The sequence below is a fragment of the Bombus terrestris genome, chromosome 8 (genome assembly GCF_910591885.1).
Source record: "Bombus terrestris chromosome 8, iyBomTerr1.2, whole genome shotgun sequence".
In the NCBI taxonomy this organism is placed as follows: Eukaryota; Metazoa; Arthropoda; class Insecta; order Hymenoptera; family Apidae; genus Bombus; species Bombus terrestris.
In genome coordinates, this window is record NC_063276.1 from 3,489,505 (window position 1) to 3,515,609 (window position 26,105).

Genomic DNA, 26,105 nt, shown 5'->3' on the forward strand with positions numbered 1-26,105 from the left:
GCTCCAGAGTCGCTGTTAATCTTTAATTAGAATTGGTTATAGCCATTAGATTAATTAATTAATCAAGTCGTTGGAGGTAAATGTGAATTTTAAATCTCGCCTTATCCGCCACTGTACCTACAGAAATGAAATTTACACGCAGATCTGTGTCATCGAGCAAACGTTACAACGAACACGCTATTTTTGATATTCTGTATACTTTGACGTGCAGTGCTTGTACCTTTAAATTTCCCATAAACGCGTAGAAATCCGCGGTCTAATAATAAACAGCTGAAAAATTCAATAATCAATTGCTCGTAGCCAAAGCTGCCTTCTAAATTGATCGTGAAACTAAGTATACGTTTTTGTGCACCTTGTTCAACACACGAAAACCGATTCTTTACAACGTTTCGTAGATTTATCGTATCTCAGCTCACCGCTATAACGAATAATTTACTAATTTACTAATTTGCTAACTCAGCAATTTCCGCGAAGCGTATGCCAGCGATAAACAGCAGCGATAACTTGTACGTAAATCCTCGGACTAATATCATGTTTCACGGTGTGTTGTTAGAATCATAACATGGAAATCTTGTCATAGTGTTAACGAAATATCAAAATGTTTTATGTAACGCGTGTAATGTATCGATGAAAAAGTTTCTTACCGGTGTGTCTGTATAATTTCGTGAGCCGCTGTACACGTGAGTTTGTGATTGATGAAGATAACGGCGATGATGAGGCATGATCGTTCGAATGGCGATGAAGAATAATAGTTGAAGGTGAAATATCAGGATACCAGACGATTGATAAACGCTCGCGTGGGCATCGATAAACACCTACACGCCAGCTTCATTTTATGCGAGCTGGTCTTCTAAGACGCGTGTATAACGGGTGACTCGAGAGAAAGGTTTGTTTTCGTCGTTCTTTGATGCCATATATAATAATAATTATATATATATAATAATATAATAATAATTACCTACATGTATATACGTAATAATTATTATTATACAAATATATATATTTATTTATTTATTTTTGCCTTCTGGCTACAAAATGAGATTCACGTGGATTTCTTATTCGCACGCTCTTTCAACCTCAGTACACACTAGATTATTGTTAATATAATATTAGGTTGTCCCAAAAATTTCCTTCGTTTTATAAGGAACAACATTTTTTCTTGTATATTTTTTTATCGAATTACTTGTGATCCGTTTTGTTCTACTGGGACAATCTAATACTTAAACTTACTCTTAGTTACATTCTATTTACTCTCAGTTAATTATTTAAATTTAATCTCACATGTTTGTCGCATATTCTCTCTTTTCCCCTATCCTTCCTTATATACACTCGTTTCTTTCTAATTTCCTCAACCATTCTATCGTTCTATCCTTTTTCCATCTCGAGTACACCTCTGCTACAAATTAGCATCTGACTGCTTTGTTTCGCATCCTTTTCATATTGGGTTGGCAACTAAGTGATTGCGGATTTTGTCATTACCACCTAATGACAAAATCCGCAATCACTTAGTTGCCGCATTAGGGCGACGCTTGGGCTCGAAAACCGAGCAGTTCGATCTTCTGCGTATTTTTCTTTTTTATTTACTTTTTCGATTTACATTTCGAGGGCGAAGCTGCAAGGAGACACATATTTTCGAAAAATTTGCAGCTTGTAATTTTCTGCCATACGATCGCCATACGGCAATCTCTTTGTGTCCGCCTGAACGAAGGCAGCGGAGCGTGAAAGACTCGAAGATATCGTAACTTTAATCTCGTAGAATTTCTTAGGTTTAAGACAAGCGAGACGCAAATACGAGAGTATCGCGTTACGTTTCTCTTCGCTTCTGAACGCGAACACCCTGTATGTAGGTAATTTAATTCACGTTAGCTTATGGATTATAGATTATAGGTCGCGTGTATGCAAATTTCTGTAGAATGTACAGGATGCTTCGGCTAAATGGAATTAGTCGAGTATGCTGCCTCGTTCATTGTCCGATGAAAATGTTCCCGGTACACAGTTCTATTGTTTTAAGAGTCACGTGTAACGTCGGAAAGAATCTTTTCTGAAGTTCGATTTTTTGACGAGAAACCCGAAGGTGTATCGATGTATAGCGGCAAATGTCCGACAGAAATATTTTCTTCTTAGAAACACATCGTAAAGCGACGTTTCTCGTCGCAGGCGTGCGTGAAAAATTTCTCCATTATTTTTATCGGACTCTCGAATTATTCAAATACGACCCAAAGCAAAGATAATTTCGTTATTTTTATCGAATACTCGCATAATCTCGACGATCTAATATCAACAGTTTTCCGAAACGAATGGCCGCTCGATTTTTCGTCTGCTTGGATGTAACGTTATTCGAGATCGTTTCTTCCAATTTACCGTGAAATATCGACCGTGATATAAATGTTTTAGGACGTGTATAAACCGACGGAGGCTAGCACTGGGTCGTGAAACGTCTGAGTAGCTTGGTGCACTTGAAACTGTGCCAATCCTCGAAACCGAGTTCCGCTGGCTGCATAATAAAACGATCAGATCTGGTGGAAAAGGGCCAATGTCAATATCTTGGACCGCGTACGACAGTCAGGGAATGCGCGTGGGCTCATTCAGCCGCGTTCCACGAGTTTTGCAACTCCCTCGATGCGAGTAAAAACTCTCAGACAATCGAACTGTCTTTGTGCCTCGTTGCGGTTCACCTGTGGAAACGGTAAAAATAGAATGTCGTGGTTCTAGATGCTTGGAATTATTAAAGGAATAATTAAAATTAATAACGGACGCTTAACGTCGCTGCCTTTTTCTAATATTTTTATCTTATCGGAATGTTTAACTTTAATACAGAAGAAAAAAAGAAAGAAACAGTTCTTTTTCCCGACACACGTGAATTTAGGGTTTCGATCTGGTAACAATCATTGCGACACTGTGTATATAATATTTTTGAGAACGTAACTAAGAAGGTAAAACTTCGGCGGAAAACTGTTTTACCTACCGAGCAGTGTAGAAAGCACTGTACTTTATTGGATATCGCGTGTGCATTTCGTGGAACGTTACACCTTCAAATTTCCTATAAATACGTAGTACACGTACGTGAAAATCCGCAGTTTAGCGATAAAGCCATTTTTAATACTATTTACGAGTCTTCTTGGTCGTTGAAAGAAGATGGGGATATCAAAATTGGAGAACCGTGCCAGAGCTGAAATAATAGAAGAATTATACGTTGGAGGTTTTCATTGGCATTCCAGTGTGAATTTATTTTACCTTTTAGTTGAAAGATTTATACAAAGTTTACACAAAGATTCTTAAGAAAATTACTAATAAAAGTGGTTCGCTAAGAACCAAAACTTTGTTGCACCGTCCAAAAGATATCATAAAAATAAACAAAAATCTCGATAAAACAGTTGCACACTACATGAAGAATACGAAATTGTTTTCTATCCATTTATTTCTTATCCTTTACGTAATGATTCCTTTGTTCCTAATTTTTGCTTATTTTTACCATAGTTTTTGGATGATCTTCGTCGCAACATTTGTCACGCATTTTCTTAAGAATCATTTAAATCGGCAAAAGAATAACGAATTCACGCCAAAACAGCAAATGAAACAATAGTAGCCAGACGGACGGCTAAAGTAAATGCAAACGATCGCAGATTTAAAATAGTAAAAGATCTCAATGACGAGAATCTCTTTTATTTCATTCTGAATTTATCGTTTCTTTCAATTTAAACGTTTGTACAAACATCGCTAACGAAACCACCTGTTTCGCTAAAAATCGAATGTTCCTTGTCTCCTGCAGCCAGCCAAAAAATAACCGACAAAATCCCAACGAAATTGTTACTACGCGAGAAATAACAAATTATTTACATACTCGTCTGACTTATTATACCGATTTATTTTTAACACGCTAATTCTCTTGTCCACGCTTTCGATCGTTTTTAGACTCTGGGTTTTCAACCGCCGGAAAAAAAGAGTCCTTTTTTATCGAAACATTTATCAGCTGTTTTTCTTGAAAGTCTTCGTACCGCCGTGCAAATCAACAAAAATAATAAATTCAGTCTGAACTGCGAAACGAAAGAATCGCATTGGGTACGAGCTTTTGAGAAAATGCGAATGCAGAGGGATCACGGGTCGAATATAAACGTTCCATTTTCCGCATTTACCGGTTCGTATCGCATTCTAATTTCGTTCTGGCGTAACGATTATTCGAAATGGAACTGAACCGCCGGGCTGTTTCGTCATCGGAATAGCAGGAAACGCGCGGACAAGTCGCAGGAATGGTACTATTGATTTTTGGCTGCTCCTTTTTCGACCCCATCCGTCTGCGATTCTGTCCCCTCGAATTATTCGCCATTGCTTCCACTGCTCACCCCCTTGATACGTGCATTTTATTCAACGCCGTGTGTTCACTCGTCACGTTTGCCGACTGCCAGCGAAATAAGTGGCTCGGAAAGAAACAACCGCCCGCCTTCTAATTGCGCTCGCTGTAACGTCGCACGTTGACAAATTTCGTTAAAAAGACGAGTTCGTTGCTGCCCAGTTTTCGTTCTGCCCGGCCATTATTTTCTCCTTAGGCTCTTGCCCCGTCGGAAATATTTTTTGGTTGGCAACTAAGTGATTGCGGATTTTGTCATTAGATGGTATTGACAAAATCCGCAAACACTTAGTTGCCAACCTAATATTATCGAAGGTATTTTTCCCGTAAATTTCATCGATTGTTTTTCCTAATTTTGCTGTATCGCGCGTTTCGTATTCTCGAAGCTTAGCTGTACGACGATTAGATAACAAGACATTTGGATACTACGCGTTTCGTGTACTTCGCATTAGACGAATCGACTAATGACGAATTGCTTGTACACGTGGCAAGGATCGATCTAGCGCGATAGAATGTTGTGAACTCTGTCGGAAACGAAGAACAGCGTGGAGATCTCGGTGGAAATACTATACAGCGATAAGAAACAAGAAGCTACAGAGTCGCGGTAATTGAGAACGCTATTATGTTGCAGAACGATCTGTCACAGGCACTTCGAGGTGATCGTTGAAAGTAAAATTCTACCACCGTGGAACTCACCGTGTAACTGTTGAGAATTGTGGATCTTAATCGCCGAAATAAATGTATAGGAACACTTAGATTACGCTTAGAATTGATATCAAAATAGTTTCAGATTTATTTAATACGTGATTTACAAGATATTCGTGGATATACATTTGCACGCGTCTCGGCACTCTCTTTGTCTCGCCATCTTCTTTACCACATTACCAACGGAACAGTTGCATTCATCTGTTTTACGAGACGCTGTGCACGCACATACTCCAACATACTCATACTCATATATATGTGTCACTACTACGCGGCTAATCTAGTCTAAGCACACAAAATTACACATATCTCAATAGTAACGATACAAAATTTATAATAACAGTGATAAACGTGCGAGATGATATTTTCGGGGGAAAAAAGCTGTGGAGATTGAGAGAGTAGGAAGCATCGGTCGATACTCGCAAGGCTAGGAGTAGGTCACACAAACTTCACCCGTGTTCACCTAATCACGAAAGAGGAACCGAGGAAACGCAACGTTCGCAAGGCAGAAAGTCACTGTGAAACGTCTAGTTAATTGAGTGGATAAGAAGTTGAAAACGAAAGGCGAAAACAACGTTGCGAGCAATCTCGTGACGATTCTGTAGAAGAGGAAAGAAATAAAATGGTTCTAAACGCTAATTTTACGGGTCAATTTTCATTGAATTTAAATAAAACTTCCAAATTTCATATCAATTTCTTGTTCGTGGTTATTGCTTCCGATCGTCTAAATTTGCGTAGATTCTTATATCAACAAAAATTGAGAAATCGATTAATCGGATAATAGAATCTATTTGTATATGCCAGGAAATTTAAGGGATGAAATAAAATATAAATGAAGAATAAAAAAAATTGCGTTTTATATTGCAAACTGCTAACTGCAATCAGAAATTTGAAATGTGGACAATATGCTTGTCTTATGACGTAGAAATGATGTTTGGATCCCAAACGGGTAACGAGAAGAGGATAACATTTTTTTAAAACAGTTTAATCGTATTTTTATATTCACTGAAGTTGGAGACTCGACATAAGAACTGCTCGTTGAAAATAAACAAACAGGTGTTCGAACGTTTCTCGAAATTCGACTCTTAAGGGGGGTAGGTTTCTCTCTTTCAAAAGATAACCATATCTTTGTACCGACTGAAGTTAGAGACGTGAAACTCGGCACGTGAACTCCTCGTTGGAAATAAACAAACACGTGTTTGACTACATTTCGAAATCCAATCCTTATGGGAGTGAGAAAGATTACGTTTTTTCTTCTTCCAAGAGATAATCGTATCTGTATGTTCGTTAAACTTAGACACACGAAATTTGACACATGGACTTCTCGTTGAAAACTAACAAACACGTATTTGAGTGTTTTTCGATATTTAACTCCAATAGGGTGTCCAAACAGTGGGTTGTAAACATAAATTGGAATACTTGTGCGTGAGAAGCAGCGGACATTCAGCTAAATGGATATAAATCCGCCTACTGGTACAATGTAAATATCGTAAATAATATCTACGACCAAACTACAACGTGTTAGAGTAATATAATACGTTTATATATAATATATATAATATAATTATGCAACATAAATGTTAAATTTGCAGATTTGGAAATCGGATTATCTTTTTCCTGCCTCAAATTTTACCCACGGTTCTCCCGAACCGTTTTTGCTATTTCTCCTCTGAACCTCTCAAATGAAACATTCTATGCTAATAATTATTACATGTAACTATACAAAATTATTAATTCTAAGTAAATTTTAGCCTCTCTTTTTTTTCTTTTTAAATACAATTTCTACGTTGCACCGAATATTCGACTAAAATCATCGACGATAATAATCGACCTATATTTCGATCTCACACACACACAGAATTAAGTATCTCGAATCTTTTCGAAATTTAATTACACAGGTAGGTTTTACGTGACGTATCGTACGATTGGAAGCTTTGATCGGTGAAATTCGCAGCGTAATATTAAGATAGACGTTACGCAAAGTTCCGCTAGGTCCAATTAACGCAGGATTCGATTGTTTCGGTGGAAAAAGGGAAACGCGAAATGGACGCCAGGGTTGCCAACGAAATTTCAATTTCGGGCCCGGCTAACGCCGCCAGCTACGATGCTACCAAACGAAAATATCGGAAATTATTTTATAGCTACGTCTGTCTCTCTTCGATATGCGTCGGAACAACTCTGATTTAATTGCAAACGCCAACACGAAAAAAATACAAATTTCGTTGTTGAAATTGGAGGTACTCGTTGTATCGTTGGAGGTGAACCGGCGAGATAATTTTCTACGTTTCGCGAACGTATAAAATGACGAGAGAAAATACACAGTACCATACTACATATTTTCAAACGATTATAATGTGTGTGTGTGTGGGTGTAGATTATTCAAATAGATAGATCTTTTTGTATCATTGTACGACAAGTTCCAATCTTATCTTTAAATATGGAACGTAAGAACAGGATTCAAACGAGATAGACGTTTTGTATTCTTGAGATATTTTCGTTATTATTCCTAAATTGACGAAGAAACCAGTTCTGCTGGTGGTGATCGAGTGGGTCCATTTTCTCATTGCCTGTTTCAAAAATTCTTGCCGTTTCTACAACTCGCAATCTACGTACGATACGATCCAACGAAAGAATCGTTCTTATCGCTGCAATAAATTTCGGTCGTTATTAACCTTGGCGATTTGAAAAGGTTAATATCCATTCTTTCTCTGGATAAATTATTATAATTCTGAAAGATACAGGGCGAGGCGCCTGAAACAGGCCACCTGAACGTCTCAGCTGTTATCGGCGGGTAGGGAGGGGCAAATTTAGTTGGCCTGTTTTTAGGCGCCTTGTCTTTTATTTTCCATATATCTACGTAAAATTTCGAGATGCACAAGAAGACGCTAAAATATACAAGACGCAGCTAACGCGCAGAGATAAACAAATTTTCCATCTGAACTTCCTTCTCCTTTTTTAAACTCATCTCGATGAAAGTATAAATTTGCATCTAATAATAACGTCCGGCTGGCGCTTACCAGCCCAAAAAACTCGATAGAAAGAATATGTGCAGTCGAGTCTGCGAATTTCCCTAGGCAACTGGCCAATGTAACTAGGAACAATTCACCAGCGATCGGTCCCGATGATTCCCCTAGAGGCACTAAGAATAATTCCCCTAGGAAGAAGCGAAACATAGAAAACTCTGCGAAAATGTATTCCAACGATTTCTCTAAATTCACAGGAAAATAATTGGCCGCTAAACGAATCAAGGATACCCCATGAACGTCGCTTTACGATAATTCTGGCGCGTGTTACGACGAAACGTACGCGGTGATTTTACGTTTTATACGGGTCGTGGGGCGAAAGAAAAAGAAGAAAAAAGAGAACTGGCAGCAGCCGTACGAGCCTCATGGGAAACAAATCGACAGACGGAGGAACACACCATGGGTGGCGTATATATTGATCGACGAGGGAGGGTGGACTTTATAACGTGCGTACCACCCTAGCGCCGTTGGGGCGCAACATATAATTTTCATGAGACTGCCATATAACGCGTTTCCTGTCAAACGCACAAACTTATCCGAGGCCCGCGTCGTACATGCCTGCTCGGCAATTATTCACGGCCATTACGGTTTTGTTTCCATCCACCAGCAGCCCTTCGTGTTCCGTCATCCTATAGCTGTAATTTCGACGACAGTCCTTTCGGGGAAGAAACTAGGAGGACACGGTTTGGCGATTTTTATAGCTTTCCCATGATCTTTGTAATTTTTCATAGTGGTCAATGGCAAAAAAAATTTTTTTTCGAGGGGGGGGGGCAGGATGATAAATAAGTTAATAGAGCAATGTCTTTAGAGTTTTTAATTTTACACTCAAGCGCCTTTCTGAATTTATTATTGTAAATTTTTCAAATATCGCAAAATACGTGACGAATGATACTGAGTTTTAATAAAATCGTCGTATGCATGGGTGAAATTTTGATGATAGTACTTTTACGGAGAAGCTAGCGAAAATATAAAAAACGATAGATGGTTTTGCGTTTTTCATGAGTTTCCAGCGATCACTGTGATCCTTGAGAATGGTAATTGGCAAATTTTTTGTAGGAAACAACAGGCAAATTTTTCGTCTATCAATTCCATTTACACCAATTGTTTCATACCTTTAATTCTGAACTCAAGTGATCGATTGTTCGAAATTTTCCAATCATTGTAGATCACGATAGCAAGTTTTAATGAAAGCGTTGCACGTACGGATCCAATCTCGATGATATATACTTTTGGGGAGAAAGTAAGGGGAATGGTGAAACATGAAGAACGATAAAGATGGTTTGGGCTTTTTTATGGCCTTAGATGATCACTATGATTTTTCTTAGACGATAAGAGAGAGAACGGTAAATTGGAAAATTTATTTTTAGGAAACGTCAAATTTCCCAAGGTCTCAGTGATAAACTATGTCAATGTACATACTTTTCTTTCTTCTAACGTAAAAATCGACCTACTATAAAATATGAAATTCCGAAAAAAAGAAAAAAAAAAAAGAAATGGTAGAAGCAGCTACGTATATTATAAGAAGAAGGCCAAGAATAAAAACCATTTTGTGATTCAGAAATCTCAATGAAAATAAAACGAAATTTTCAGGAATGGTTATTTATTGATTAGAGGATTTATATCAGCTGTGGGAGGAGGATCAATTAGGGGCGTGATTCGGCGCCTATCGATCACGACACAACGTATTAAATGCAATATTGTAATCCAATAAGACGACAAATCACTCACCACATTCTTTGGATTTATCGAAAAAACGATTTCATGAGGAGAAGATGAAGAATTCTCAGAAGTCCTCACTGACCCTCGTTTTTCTTTCTTCAATCTGACCTCCATAATTCTGTCGTATATTATATCTTTCCTCTCTTTCTGTCTCCTTTCGTTTCGCCATCACAAACGAAGCAGCCTGTCTGCTTGCATTTACAGCTGGCTCGAAATATCCGCATGGTTATAGTAAATTTGTAATTTTGCTGCTGCCCGCTAATCATGCATCATCGAGATCGCCGAAAACTTCGTACGTCCATAAATAATACAGCACCGTACTTTAAACATCTTACGATACGAGCCGCGTAACGTAAACGCGGTGTAAATCAATTTTTCGCGCGTTTGATTTAACACCACATCACGAGAACGCGACCTTCGTCCTGTTTCGTGCAGAAGTAAAAGTAAGCGTAGGTAAATCTCGATTAGTTTCTCGCTGAGAATCGTCCGCTGCACGCTTTACAAAATTCTCATTTTATCTCTCATTACTCGGTAATCAACTTCTCTTTGACTTACACCGCTTTTGCATATGCAGCGGCTCGTATATTTTCACGTTGCGCGTATTCTACGCATCTGTGAATTTTTACATTGGCCGCAAAATCCTCGAAAAACTGTAGTCCACTCGCCGATAATAATCGATCCTCAAAACCATATTTAGTGGCACACTAAACACATACCGAACGCTATGTATCTACCGAATATTATACCAAACACTGTACTTCGCGTATCTTTATACATTTTTGCATGTTGCGTGTATTCCACGTATTTTCAAGTTCTTAAACTTTCTATATATACGCGAAAGAAAAAGCGAAATAAAAATCTGCGAATTGCTCACCAACGATAACGATACTACTAACAATAATGCTATTAATAGTAATCGATTCCCAGGATCATGGAAACGTTCGTTACATCAAACGCGGAACTGAACGCCAGTGTCGGTTTTCTCGGCAAAGTTTCTCTCGCGAGGCCAACATATCGCAGTGTGTATGATAATGCAGATAAGATAATGTGGCGGAGCATTTCTTATTTTCCCCACCGTGTTATTTTTTTCTTTTCCTCTCAAGCACGCGACGCTCTCAACAGCTAAGAAAGATTCTCGCGATCAGAGTCGTGGTGCGCGCTTCGCCGTCTCCCTTTCTCTCCCTCTCTTTCTCCCTCTCCTTTTCTCTTTCTCTCCCTCTTCTTCTCTCCGCCATCTTCGATATCGCCTCTCTTCTTTTTCTATTCGGTCGTTTGCATGTCGTGTTTCCCTTCGATCGACGGATTTCCGGGTGTCGGTCACTTTTTCGCTACTATGTGCTTCCAATGGGACGTGTTCCAACGGAAATGCGACAGCTACAGGTAACGAGCACAGCGAGCCACAACAGTTGTTGCTTCTTCTTCCTTCTTCGATAACGTTTGTGAAAATCGCGTTATCTCGTTGCAGTTAGTCACAGCGGACTCGGATAGTGGCGCGGAGCTATGGCCGATTCGCCTACTAATCGCCATTAGCTTTTATGGGTTTATCTAACGCCATTGTAAATCGCGCGGAAGATAATAGCGAGAAAAATAGCGTCTTTGAGACCAATACCTGGCGGCGATTAAAATCGGCCGTTGCGTTACGCGTTCATAGTCGTAAGATCGACCAAGCTCGCAGTTGAGATGTCGTCGCTTGGCATCGATAGTGGGAACACGACTCGACAGGTGTACGTTTCAAAGGACAGCGGGCTGCCTGAGTCAGCGCCGTTGTAAAACTAAGACCTGGTTGATAGCGGCACAGCTGATAATTTCGTTCTGTGACGCGAAACTCATGGAATTGTAAATACGTTTTGCGCGAGGGAGAGCAAACCTTCTGCTCGATAGGAGAAAATTTTCACAAGATTCTTTCAGTTGTGCCGATATCGATGCCCCGAGCAACGATATCGAAACGTTGTAATATATATGTTATATATGTTATGTTATATACTTGTGTATTGAGGTTCGCGCGATTCTTTGGTATTATAGCTCCGCTGCCAGTGTAGTTAGGGACAATGTCGAAGGAGAAGGACGAATTGTTCGAAGGGTACACTCGTAGCACCGTGCGTTTTTAAGAAGCGAAATGGCGCACGCGCGATCAACACTTGCGCGATTTACCTAAATGCAAAAACGCCTACTTTCTTTTTTACACGGATAGGTTCTTCTCGTTATTCTACGAAAAAAGAAACTGGTTAGTTTAAGAGATATTTTAACTTCGATCTCACTGGTAGAATATCACATGACAAATAGGGAAAGACCGTAACGCGATACTCTCGTATTTACGTCTTTCGTGTCCTGCACGTGACAAATTCTAGAAGATTAAAGTCGAAATATCTCGGGTAACTAATCGTTCTTCCCGGCATTGCATGTCGATGCAAAAAAAGTGTGTACTTCCATTTAAGAAAAATAATGCCATCGTTGATTGCACATGCATCATTGCAATTCCAATAAAACGTCGTCCATCCCGTACATATTTCATAATCAGTTAGTTGACTTATTATTAGTTACGCAACGATTACGTTTTCGATGAATATTCAAGCAATTGTTTTTCCTTTTTTTTGTTACAGGTAAGCCCGATTTCGATAAAAGATTCAGTTCAAGGTTCAATCACGGCTGTCGAAGATTTAGTATGGAGAGTGAGTATTCCCGTGAAAGACACTGGTCGAAGTGGTGGGGGGGACGTTTCCTACTAACCTCGAGGGAGACATTGATTTCGTACAGGCTATAGCGCTCAGTTTGTGTAATCAAATATCTTAGGTCTACAGAGTGGTACAAAAATGATGCAATTTTCAATTCCAAATAATTTATTAACGTATACATAGAAGAACTTGACAGTATACAGGGATCGTAGTGATTTATAATACCTTCTGTATTCTTATTTCTTTTTCTTTTTTTTTAAACATTATTTTGATTTTGCATTGTTATCGTATCGTTTTCATTCTTCTTTTCGAATGATAATTTCCGAATCTAGAATTATCTTTAGTTAAAATACACTTTGGGAACCGTTTAATCAATCCTAACGTATCGCTGAACAATATTTTCCGAGTTTAGAATTAATTTATAATTAATTCAGAACTTACTGGTGTATTTTAATTAGAGATAATTCTAAATTCGAAAATTATTATTGAAAAAGAAATTTCAAATAAGAAGACGATACAAGAGTAATACAAAATGAAAATAGTGTTTACAAAAAGATAAAAGTTAGAATTCTAAATTAATTTAGAATTATTTTTCGGACGAATAGCATTATTTCGATCGAAAAACGCAATCGAAAATCGCAACAAGGATGAGAATATAGTAAGGAAAATATTGTTGGTGTCTTTTGTGGAGATTTTTGATAAATTTTTGATAAATCTTCTAAATTTTTAATTCACTACCAGCATAGCAACGTTAAAATCACGTTTAATCGAGAACTTCTCTGAACAAGGTTTTTAATTTAAAGCTTCTCTAAGCGGTGTCTCTAATTTAAAACTTCCCTAAATAGTGCAGGCTACACTATACAATGGGGGTGACTATAGTCACCCTATCGGAACCGAAGGATGGAAAAAGTCACGGATTATGGGTGTCGAATTTTCTCCGTAGTTTCCAAGAGTATAATACTTCTCTTGCAATCGATATATCGCTTCTCTCTCTTCTCTCTCTTTCTGTCTAACTCGAAACTAGCTAACACGTTCGCCTGACTATATTTCCTACATATACCGTGCCGCATACTAATCATTGTATTATTCTATCTTATCATAGCACAATGATTTTTGACGAATTTTGGAAAATCATTCTGTATATTAATTTTTGTCACATTAGTCGCAAAAGCTTTACGTTCTAACTAGTTCGCGAATTTTCACGCGTTTCTGAGATACTTGAAGATGCAAAAGTGCACAGAACGTGCATACACACAATAATCTGTGGAATATCCAAAGCGTAGTGTTTGCTATGGTATTTAAGTATAGTAATCGTTATATAGTTTTTATCGTTATATTCTATCAGACAATGAGATATTTATGATTCGATGTTTATTACGTTTAAATATATCGCGAGACAACGTTGGGATATTTCTACGCTATTGCGACCATTTGCAGTTTTATGTTCCACGTCTTTGTGTCTTATTTATGACTTACGCGTCTAATTCACGTAAGATACAAGTCCAATTTCTAAGTTACCCCATTGAAACAAATAAATACCTACACCAAGCGATACGTATATCGCGAAATATCTATAATCGATCTATAGATATAGTTTATAGCGTTAGGTAAAGCTATTTCTATTACTTTCTTTGAGTTTCGAATTATATTCATAAAAATATAAATTTGCTTGCATAGATATCCACGCTCTACTCGCAAGAGAGAGAGAGAGAGAGAGAGAGAAAGAAAGAGAGAGGGAGTTCATCTGACGGTTCATTAACCCCGCTAGTGTATACTACCCTTTTAATTCCCATAAAAGACATCAGAGTTATTTTAACCAATGAAATTAGACGGCGGAGCGTATTTAGCTCGAAATTGCGAATCGCTGGGGGGGACGAGCAGAGGGAAAATTACAATTTAACTAGGTTCTCGTGTCCGCGTTACGATTCCATCGTACGTGGATGGAACACAATGAACCACTGGCACGTCGCGTTACGTGTTATAATCCCGTGGGAAAAGACGGACTTAGTTTAGACTTTAAGGGTGGCGAGGTGAAGGAGAGAGAAATTTAATTACAAGAAGCTGGCCTCGTGTCCGCTGCCCGCGGCTTTTCACCTTCTTCCACCTTCTTACGTTCTCGTTCAGAAACTCGTTCGTACAAAATTTGGAACTCCTTTAGGTATTTCGATCACATGGTTTCTTTTCTTTTATTTTTTCTTTTTTTTTTTTTTCTTTTGGATTGTGGAAAAAATGTTTCTTCTATTATCGGGAATCCAGGCGACGTATATATACGTTCTGTATATTTTAATCGAATCGGATGAAAGTTTACTGTCAGTTTTGTTGTCTTTCTTAGTTGTTCATCTATAAATTGCATTGTTCTCGATATTAGAGCTGCGGATTCGAAATTAATAAACATCGAATTGATAAATATCGATTGCGAAAAAATTGTTGCTGAAAATTTCTGTTTTTGCCCGGCAAATTCTACCGCTTGTCGAACAACAGCATAAACGAAAACACAAGCATCTCCTATTCTAAAACAACATAAAGACGTTAAAGCAAAAGGAAATGAAAGCAAGTGGAAAAAGTATGCATTTTGCTCGCGAGTAACGCCCGCAAAGGCGCTGTCCTAGAAAGCGGTGGATTCCCTGGAAACGGCAGCGATAGTTTATTCGTGTCACAGCGTGACCACGTTGCCACGATCGATCCGCCGACGTAACACGATTTCGTCGATGCAATCGAAACTCGATTCCTCGAGCGTGCTCGAATTTCCATGAATCCTGGCCACTTCGAGAATTCGTGAGATCGGCTTTCTAGGGAATTTCGTCGGGCCTGCCTGTCCTCGGAGATAATAAAGAAGGGCCGAACGAGTGTCGAGTTGGACGAATTGAACGTCGATGGGGACAGTTGATTGGATTTGTTCAAGCAGTTTGCTCCTAATAAATGCGCAAATTGTCATGCCACGTTTCGCTACTTTAGACCGAGCGAGTGACGATGTTCTTCCCCCTAACGTTCTAGTAAAATTAATATGGCGGAAACGTAGACGAGCATTTGCTCACTGACTGGCAGGCTTACCAACGTGGCTTTTTGACTTTTCTCCAACTTAGCTTAAATATTTTTCTTGTTATAGTTTCGAACCGTAACTAATGTTACTGCAATTTCGTTTTAATATAAAACAACAATAACGCAACGTATATATCACATTTGACTTAAACTTTCCCAATAACCTTAACCTTAACCGTAAGCGATGTTGGTGAATTAAGAAAAATCTTTTCTCTCGTATCCTCCGTTAAATCAAAAGCAAGAAACGGAATACGATCGAAGCTTGTCGATGCTGTTAGAAGAATTAGGGCAGAATAAAGAGTCTACTGTATCGACGCGTGTATTTACCGTGTAAACGAATGCTCGAAGACTTCAACGATAAGAGAAATCCACGAATGTAGTGTCAACGAGGAGAAGAAAACCTAGATTTCGATCTTTCCTCGTAATTTGATTATGAAAAATATATTTAGATACGTTTGGCATTCTTAAGATAGTTTTTGGCTTAAATAAAGACACGAAGTTGGCAACCGTGCAAAAGAATATGCGCATAGTTTCGCGGCGCATTTTTCCACGCGTTTGGTGATTTTAAACGACGGTTTCGTTCGTCGTTTCGTCTTAAACGACCGTTTCGGTCGTCGTCAAGACATATTTTTATCAAAATGAAGGTTTGTTCGCTCGATGTAAACGCACCATTACGAAGCTTTTTAAGATGGTCCTATGGAAGAAGAGCGAAGAGATAGGGAATTTTCGTTTCGATTACAAGAAGATCGGGATTAGAAGGAATTCAACAAAGATTTATTTTAACTCTGCTGCATTCTTTGGGCAACCTGGAATTCAACCACGTGTTTTTATCGTTAGCTTGCAACTATTAGGATGAAACGGAAATGGGTTAATTCCTGGATAAAGTGGCGGGACGTTTCGAGAAGAAAGTTCACACTGAGATTGTATTTAACTTCTCGATTCGTCTTATAATGGTCAGTTTCGTTTTTTCCTCTTCTTTTTTTAAGTAGAACATAGCGTTGCAAAGCGTATTATCGGTAACCAGATGTTGATCTGGCTTGGAGATCGAACTTTGCTTCTCACGAGTGGGTCGCAACTAAGAAAACATCTTGGTGGAAGAAAAAGATGACCCAGTCCACGTACTTGATATACCGCGTTGAAAAAATTGAAAAGGCTCCGTGGGTAGATTTTAGAATGATCCGGACAAATCCGTTTCGTGATGTCGATCCGTCTTATTTCGAAAGCAACAGCGGTCTGCACCAAATAAATCAGAGTCCGAGTTGTTAAGAAGCATTCCAAGTAAGAAGTATAACGATGTAATGTAACAAATTTTAAAATCCGCGTTAAAAAAGGGAAAGAAATCTGAAATGTCAAAAGTCGTCAAACAGACAGCGAAACAAAATTCATTATCTGGAAACCAATCTTTCTTCTAAACAGTTTCTCTGTTTTTCCCCTTTTGCCGAGTGGTTCGAAAAACCACGCGAGTATCTAAATGAGAACAACGCTACGCAACTCTAACGACTAACTAACTTACCAATAAAGACTTGAAAGAGAAACGCCTGGTAAGAAGAACGATAAGACAAGAATGGGAGAACTCGTGGCAAAATGGCAAAACACCATCTTACGTGAATGCAGAAGGAACGTACGCGGGATTGAACTGGGCTGTGGCTTTCACGAGAACAGAAAAGATATACCCAGTTGCATTGTAAATATTACAATTATATAATCGGAATTGATCACACCATACACATATACACACACTTACACATGCATGCATATTTAATTAACGTTTGCGGACTGTAAACGCGAATCCGCGTTTCATAATACTTCATGCGATATTCTATAAAAATGTTAACTACAGTTAATTAAAACAATAAAAGAAAACCTCTACAACTCGAGGATACCACGACTTCCCTCGATGTTCAAATTATCGAGATCCGCCACTGTATTTGTGATAAATTGCAGTCACCTATACCTTAGCAGGCAATGGGACGAAAACGACAAATAAACGAAGATTAAAGATAAAAAAGATAGGAAGAATAACAAAGAAAGTAACAGTAAACTCAAAGACAAGAACGCAGACCAAACTGATGGACTCTGGGAGAATGGAAGTTAAAGGAGAAGTTGTGCGTGTGTGTGTTTGTGAATCGCAAGATATTACGCAAAGTACGAGGAAATGCTTCGTATGGAAATAGTGAAATTCCTCGCTAATGCGTACATTAATTTCTCGTAAATGTAACATGTGCGATCTGATTATCTTGCGTATAGAGCGACATATAGTTAGGACGATGGGACGAGAGGCCGGTGAATCCCAGTAGCGTGTAAACGTTTGTGAGAATCGTTGTTTTACACGCGGTTCGTCGTTGTATCAGCAAGCCGCCTAGGAAGCGGATAATAAAGAAGAAAGCGAGACAATTCTCTTGCTTAAACGGCAGCAACGCGGCTGCAATCTTCGTGAAACGATCGCTCGTAGCGTATCGTCCGGTTGAAACGTATCGTTCGTTCGTCCGCGATTCGATCGGTGGCCGGTATTTATGCGATATTTTACGAGATTGTTGGACAAGATGTGGCAAATAGATAAAAAAGTGATGTTTGTAATAGTTCGTAACAAGTGTGACAGAGATGGAGCGACGCATTACGCCCGTGTTAGATGGCTTTAGGAGAGACGTGAAAGTTTTATGGAATGGCAGGTTCCCATGGCCAAAGACGGACGTTGAACGATCCGTCGGACGACTGTTTGCTATTGTAACGTTGTAGGTTCTTTAGCCAAATAGCAATCGGTTGGTATCAGCGTCGTTGAAAATATTTATTAACCTGGTTATGCTGTGAATGTTCGTGCAGATTCACGTTTTTACAAAGCAAACAGAGGAAATACAATGGAGTTGGGAAATTCGATCGCTGTAATTTTCAATTCCTCCTCCGGCTATCGCAATATCGAAACATTTTCGTCGAATTTCGGTTTGCTACATCGTATTCTGTTTTATTCAATTTCGCATTCCTTGGAATAGAAAATTCCTTCGGTTCTCGTAGGACGTTAGAATCGTTCGAATTCTTCGGTTAGTAACGATCGACGAAACCATTATATCTTATCTGATCGCCGAAATTTGACACTTCTTTAATTTTCATAATACCACGGCGTTCGGAACGCGCTCGGTTCTTGTAACTGTAAACTTTCAGTTCTTATCGTTTGGTTTCCAAAATATCGAATTTCTCCGATTTCTGCGATCTATTTAGATTTAAAATTTCAGATTCTTTGTAAAAAGAAACCAAAACACTAATCTGGAATACTAATAACGTAATAGCTACGAATATAATAACGATAAATAATTATTCACGAAACAATTTCCTATCTGCTACTCTGCACGCATTTTTAATTACATCTCCATAAACGTATAATAAATTGGCACGAATATCCGCTACGATCTAATTGTAAATTTATTCGAAGCGTGTGTCAGCTCGGATCGAGGATACGCAATTATCGATGCCCGTGTTTCGCTAGAAAGTAGCTATCCAAGCTTCTTCCGGTAGGACAGCCTAGCGGAAGATCGACAGGGAATCGAGTTTGAAACGATATTGCTGTTACGTTGGTTGGTGAAGTTTGCCATCTGCGATCGAGTTACCGCGAAAATCGTCGGTAGGGCCGTTTTATTGGATCCCGGAAACCCGTGGCACGAATCGCGATTGTCTGCAACTTGTGCCAAGCTAGGGCAAAGTGAATCGAGGCTCGTTAGCGTCTCATTATACTCGTGGGACTACAGTCGATCGCGCACTTATCGAGTTATGGCTTCAATGGGAGTGTTTTATTAAACATAGTTGCTGCATCGTGAAATTAGTAAAATTAGCGTCGTTTACTTGCTTAGGTTGATTGGTTTAAGCGCGTCTAAATTCGTACAACATTTCATATAATTTTCGCGCTTTCGTATAATTTTTCCACTGTTATTGACTACACTGCGCACATTTTTGCTAGAAAACGCGAATGTGAAAAATCGAAACAGAATGCGCGTGATACGGAAAGATATACAAAACGTGCACAAGATATAGCGCTTTCTATAATCTTTGATAAGCAAAACTCTGTAACTGTACAGTGTACGTCGATGATTTTCTATCGACGTTTTGTTCTCTGAATTATATTCTCGGAAATATGAACTTGCATAAAAATGCGCGGTCTACTAACAATTGATTTTTATATTGTTGTCAACTATTTCTCGAACTAGTTTCGAGCGTGTCAAATTCTATACACTTCTCGCGTATATTTTCTTATCTTTGAAATTTTAACGTTAACACCGTTGTACCAGTATTTTATGTTCCTTCGAACTGTTTGTCGATTGAGACATCTTTGTTTCGAGCGCGCAAAAATTCTCTACAAATTTTCGCCAATCTCTTTTATTTTCAAAATTCTACTCGACTCTATTGGTTTGGCAACTAAGTGATTGCGGATTTTGTCGTTAGGTGATATCGACAAAATCCGCAACCGCTTAGTTGCCACCCGTTTTTCTATATTTCTTTTTACCGTTCGTTGGTTTAAATAACAAAATGTGTTTCGAATAGATAAAATTCTATATCTAGCCTTCGGCGTTATTTCTCAAGTTTTAGTGGACGTCGATAAACCTCGACTTTATTTTTCTTTTTAACGATCCTTTTATTTTATCTCTTCTGCCATTTCTTTTCTATTCTTATCGTCTTTCTGAATTTTCCTATCGTTTAACCATTCTTCGAGGCACACGCAATATCGATTTACGAGATTTAATCTAAATTTTTTAGAAAACTTTTATCACCGATACTCACGCAGATAGCGCCGTTGAAAGCTTTTGCCGCTTTCGTATAATGACGTCATCGTTGCATAATAGTTAGCCGTAAAAAGACTGTACAATTATAGAGCTCTCAGTTATGAAGCTAAAAGCCTTCGACTATAGAATTATGAGAAGATGTGCAACTGGCAGGTGTAAATTTTCATTGCATTCCGATGCTGTAAAACGTAGAGTATTTCGCTATTCTTTTTAAATGAAACTTATTTTTATCTTTTTTTTTTTTTTTTTTTTACTGGAATTGTATTTATACAAATTTTCAATGAAAATATTTATACGTCTAATTTTTTAGTAAAATATTCAATCGTTACTATTTAATATTATTTCCTTAACGTCCCTTTTACTTTTCTTATTGGAATATTTAAGAATTTTATTTTTATCAGAATGTTCGTCAATTAATTACCATTTTTGTTTACGTCGAAAAGAAAAGAAAATTAGAATACCTAAAAACGATTATGTTTTCGCTGGCGTTTTTCACGCTGACACATTGACACAAAAGATAAGAAAGATATACGATTTTTATTATAACACCTGGGAAGTGATATTTTTCTCTTAGAATATTTATTAACATAACAAATTACAATTATCATTGACCTCGATCAACGTCGCGGTGATTATTATAGATAAAAAAAATTAAATTAACGCCATGCGAAGATTGACGTAGTTAATAGCACTTCCGGATTGATTCAAGGCCGTGTAATCAATTACGCTTTCATTACGCTTTCATTACGCTTCTTCGCTACCTTCGTCGATTTACGTCACGCATTTACACGTAATATCAACTTCGCAAACTCAAACTCGTAATATCTTCTTCGCGAAACTAAAACTCGTGTACTTAAACACTCGTATGGTACGTATAAGAGCCAACGACAAAAAAAAAAGAAAAAAGAATAGTTGCCAATGGCAGCTTTTATCATTATGTGGAACAGGAAGTGAAAGTGCTTTTACACTGTTACGTTTCACTAAATCCACTGAGGCACCTGAGCCTGTATGTTTAATCCGCATTACGAAACAATTGATTGGCCTTCGAACGTTTACTCGAATGATAAATACAGATATTTTGCAATATTTTTTACATAGTATTTTAATACACAGTGGCATGAAAAAGTTTTTGCCCATATACATTTGTCATTTTATGTTCGTAGAGAATTTGAAATAATATCGAGTAGGAGGTAAGTAAAAGAAAATAATACAAGATGTAAAAATCTATCGTTATAGAGTTGTATAATGTATTATTTAAAATTTTTTTAAAATATCGCGTTTGGGTTGTAAAGTGAAAAATGTATCTGATTGGAAACTTTTACACGTCACTGTGCACTGGATACAAAAATATTTGTGTAAATACTTGCACACCGATATTATAAAAAAATACCAGTGCAAAAATTATTAAAATTCATAGTGCGTCAATTGCGAGCTTCCCTTTGTACAGTGGCTGCAAAAATATTTGCAAAATGTTTCTACTAAAATGGAAAAAAATTACCAATACAAAAATTACTAAAATTCAAAATGCACCAATTCCAAGCTTCCCTTTGTACAGTGGGTGCAAAAAATATTTGCAAAAGTCCCCCTACCAATATGGCAAAAATACTACCAATATAAAAATTATCAAAATTCATAGTGCGTCAATTCCGAATTTCCCCTTGTACAGTGGCTGCAAAATATATTTGCAAAATACTTCTACTAAAATGGAAAATAATTACTAAAATTCAAAGTGCATCAATTCCGAGCTTCCCTTTGTACAGTGGCTGCAAAATATATTTGCAAAATACTTCTACTAAAATGGTAAGAAATTACCAATACAAAAATTACTAGAATTCAAAGTGCGCCAATTCCGAGCTTCCCTTTGTACAGTGGGTGCAAAAAATATTTGCAAAAGTCCCCCTACCAATATGGCAAAAATACTACCAATATAAAAATTATCAAAATTCATAGTGCGTCAATTCCGAATTTCCCCTTGTACAGTGGCTGCAAAATATATTTGCAAAATACTTCTACTAAAATGGAAAATAATTACTAAAATTCAAAGTGCATCAATTCCGAGCTTCCCTTTGTACAGTGGCTGCAAAATATATTTGCAAAATACTTCTACTAAAATGGTAAGAAATTACCAATACAAAAATTACTAGAATTCAAAGTGCACCAATTCCAAGCTTCCCTTTGTGCAGTGGCTGCAAAAATATTTGCAAAAGTCCCCCTACCAATATGGCAAAAATACCACCAATATAATAATTACTAAAATTCATAGTGCGTTAATTCCGAATTTCCCCTTGTACAGTGGCTGCAAAATATATTTGCAAAATACTTCTACCAATATGGTAAGAAGTTACCAATACAAAAATGACTAAAATTCCTAATCTATCAATTTTATGCATTTCTTTGATCCGTCGCTGTGTATCTTTAATTTCATCAAAAAGAAGAATAAAATGAAAACACGCTCGCCTGATCCGAACAATCTCGATCGCTTGTCAGAAACAATGTTAATAGTAACAAAAGCATTACGTTTCGTTCTAAAAAGTTAATGTAACATGAATTTCGTTTTCCAATAGCCGCTGGATAGAAAGAGCGGCCTACAAAGGGTCCAGTAAACAAATGTATTATGCATAACACGAAGCTCTACTTCGTTGCAATACCTTCTTTCAACGTTAACCGTGTTTTCTATATGTTTTTTTCCCTTCGTCTTTCCCCCGTTTCTCTCTTTTTTTTCTTCTTCTTCTTCTTCGTCTTTTTCTTTCGCTTTTTCACGGATTACACACACGAGAGTCGATCATATTATCGGCTGAAGAGATTGTCTGATAAAGAAAGTCGAGAATTCCCAGACGGCGATTAGTATCGTTCGCATGATGCGAATCGGATTCACGATCGAACGATCATTGTTGACCAGCAACGTGACTGGCTCTCTATTTTCATATGAAAAGAGAATAAGGGAAGAGAACCGTGGCTGGAGCGACGGCTAAAATTGTCGAAAGTTGATCTCGCGCCAACTTTACGGAATATCTCGACGTTGCTCGGAAAACCTCTTCGTGGAACGATGCTCCAGCTATTGGAAAATTTGAATAAAATTCGGGAATATTTAGTACTCTTCTTTCGTATATATATATACATCCATATCTATGGTTTCAGACTATTTCGTTAGCCCTTTTTCTCTCGTTTGATAACTTTTAATTAAACTTTTGTTCTTGAAAAAATCAGTAGGAAGCGGTAAAGCGCTGAGATAGCGGGAAATTTTAATCAAAAGGTGAAGTTGTACTTTCAGGATATTCTTCAGGATAATTGATGCTTCCAACGGGCGTTATTCTAAAGTTATTCTACTATTAATTTTGACAAAATTAATTTCAGCGTTCACGATTCGTTCTATGGCAAATCGTTTATCGTGTTTTAGTTGATAATTGCAGACGAAAAATAAGATCGAACCTAATCTTAAACTAACCTTCTGCTAAATACATTTCTACGTTTATCAATATCTAATTATTAATATTATTAAGATATGCTGGCAACAAATACCTTGTGATCTCCATGTACCTACATTCTCGTCTAATCTAAGGATGAAAAGCGTGCCAAGCAACGAACACCATTATACTAAAAAATGGGCTAGCAACTAAGTCATTGCGGATGTTGCCATTACCACCTAATGACAAAATCCGCAATCACTTAGTTGCCAACCCAATACCATCATCGCGTACCGCTCTTTGAAAACGACGCACTGTCGTACGCAATGAAATCATCGAATTTCCCCTTTATTCGTAGTTTTATAATCTCGCCGAAAATAAGTAGCTAGATAAAAGTATTCCAGATACTTTCGCGCGTTAGTACGTCGTGGATGAATGGTGGTGAATCGGTGAAAGGCAGAGTCGATGGCGCTGTATCGCTGAGAAACCGAGAATTTATTAATCGCGATGGGCGTTTCGCCGGCGAGAGTTTCATTGGGAAAACACGGACGACCGTAGGAAGCCCGGAAATTGCGTACCATTATTGTCATTAAAGATTTCTACGTTTGTGTAACTTTCACCGTGGGCACGTGACGTCGCAACAAACACGAGGCTTGAAACTGAGACGCGAGCGTGCCATTTGCTCGTTAACGATAGATTCTTCTCCAAACACGCACGCGTACGCCAAAAAAAGAAAGGAATATCGACGTTCTAAACTTCATTGTCCCCGTTGAACGCAACAGTCGAATCTTTTTTGCGCGTTGTTTGTGTAACCTCGAAAATTAGCCAACGCGTCTCCACTGTTACAGCTACCGTGCTACGATAGCTACGAAACGTTTCATTTGTACGTTGGAGATTGCGGCTCTTTTGTCCTCGTTGCTTGGTCGCCTTGGTTTACGCCTCCGTTTAGATCATGTTTCACAAATGTTTTTCTAAGAGAGAGAGAAAGAGAGAAAAAACACACGGATGCTCAAAATTAATTTGAGCCGATTCTCAGCGCCTTTTTTGGCCTTCTTGCAATCGTGAAACTTCTCGAATGATTTCTCAAATTTCAAACACTTCGTTGATCAATCTCAGAAAACATTTGAAATCCCCAATATTTTGCGTCCCGACTATTTTGAGCCACGCACGTATTTAAAGTTAGCAATTCTAACCTAACTAACCCCATTCTACCGATCCATTTGTTGCCAAAATTAATTTGAGTCGATTTTAAGTCTCGTACAATTGAATAAGCACCTGCAACTGCAGATATATTGCTATAAAGCAATTTCAAACGACACATTGAAAAAATCCAATCGCTCAAACAAAATGCAATCGATCTCGCGTGATTCGATCGGCATTGTTGAAACGAGACTGGCGTCTGTCGTTCAGTGGGGCGTTAATTGCGGAAAGAAGTTGGCGTGAATATCTCCGTGGGGGATTTCATTCATCGGTTCATTCGTTTTTTTCCCTTCTTTCTTTTTTTTCTTTTCTTTTTTTGAACGAGACCGACGTTCTCAGAAGCGCGTCGCGAGGAATCGTCTGAAACCGCGTTCGATTTATCCCCTCGATACCTTCAGCCTCTTCTCGCGTGTCTGCGATATTGCATTCATTCGACGAGTGGCTACACCCTCGTATACCCCGCCATACCACCAGTTTCTCAATTATCACGGCCGAACAGACGACGACACGGTCGTTGCGAATGCGCCTTGAAGCTCGTTTCACAGCTCGTGTATCACGACCTCGATTTCATTACACCCGAACGAACCAACTTCCTCGTTTCTGTCTTCTCCGCGTGGAAAAAGAGCCTTTTTCTGGAAACGAAAGTGACATTTTCTAAGATACGGAATATTTTGAAAAATAATAATTTTTTGGTTAAGAAATTGTTGATTCTTGAAGTAATGTTGGAAATATAATAACACTGAAGATTCAAAGTAATGATGAATTTTGGAATAATTTGAATTATTTCATTACTTTGGCATACGAGGATTTTCGAGATAGCAATCATTTTTAGAACACAGCAATTTTTGATGTAAGAAATTGTTGATTCTTGAAGTAGTGTTGGAAATATAATAACACTGAAGATTCCAAGTAATGATGAATTTTGGAATAATTTGAATTATTTCATTACTTTGGCATACGAGGATTTTCGAGATAGCAATCATTTTTAGAACACAGCAATTTTTGATGTAAGAAATTGTTGATTCTTGAAGTAGTGTTGGAAATATAATAACATTGAAGATTCCAAGTAATGATGAATTTTGCAATAATTTGAATTATTTCATTACTTTGGGATATGGGAATTTTCGAGATAGCAATCATTTTTAGGACACAGCAATTTTTGATGTAAGAAATTGTTGATTCTTGAAGTAGTGTTGGAAATATAATAACATTGAAGATTCAAAGTAATGATG

At 38.0% G+C, this 26,105-nt stretch overlaps 1 protein-coding gene and 1 long non-coding RNA gene across 7 annotated transcripts in view; one reads left to right on the plus strand and one right to left on the minus strand.

The window, feature by feature from the left end:
* Window positions 1-26,105, plus strand: part of LOC100647622 (IQ motif and SEC7 domain-containing protein 2) — a 138,200-nt gene that overhangs the window by 43,050 nt on the left and 69,045 nt on the right. Inside the window, exon 1 of one of the 5 annotated variants that reach the window (XM_048407967.1) lies at window positions 563-886. The exons of 3 other annotated variants lie outside the window; for them this stretch is intronic. Coding sequence is in view for 1 of the 2 variants with exons in the window: in XM_020864167.2 (XP_020719826.2) it covers window positions 11,126-11,172 (47 nt within the window). In the remaining variant the exon portion in view is untranslated. Of the gene's footprint in view, window positions 1-562; window positions 887-11,110; window positions 11,173-26,105 lie in introns of those variants that run through there. One more of the 5 variants, XM_020864167.2, reaches the window with a different exon arrangement.
* On the minus strand, window positions 940-10,975 carry LOC105665996. 2 transcript variants are annotated; one of them, XR_001098932.3, is made up of 3 exons: window positions 9,802-10,975; window positions 2,966-3,169; window positions 940-2,675 (listed from the first exon to the last, which is right to left on the minus strand). It is a non-coding gene; the product is annotated as an uncharacterized LOC105665996 (long non-coding RNA). The 2 variants fall into 2 exon arrangements; XR_007224923.1 differs by lacking the exon at window positions 9,802-10,975 and adding an exon at window positions 5,042-5,094.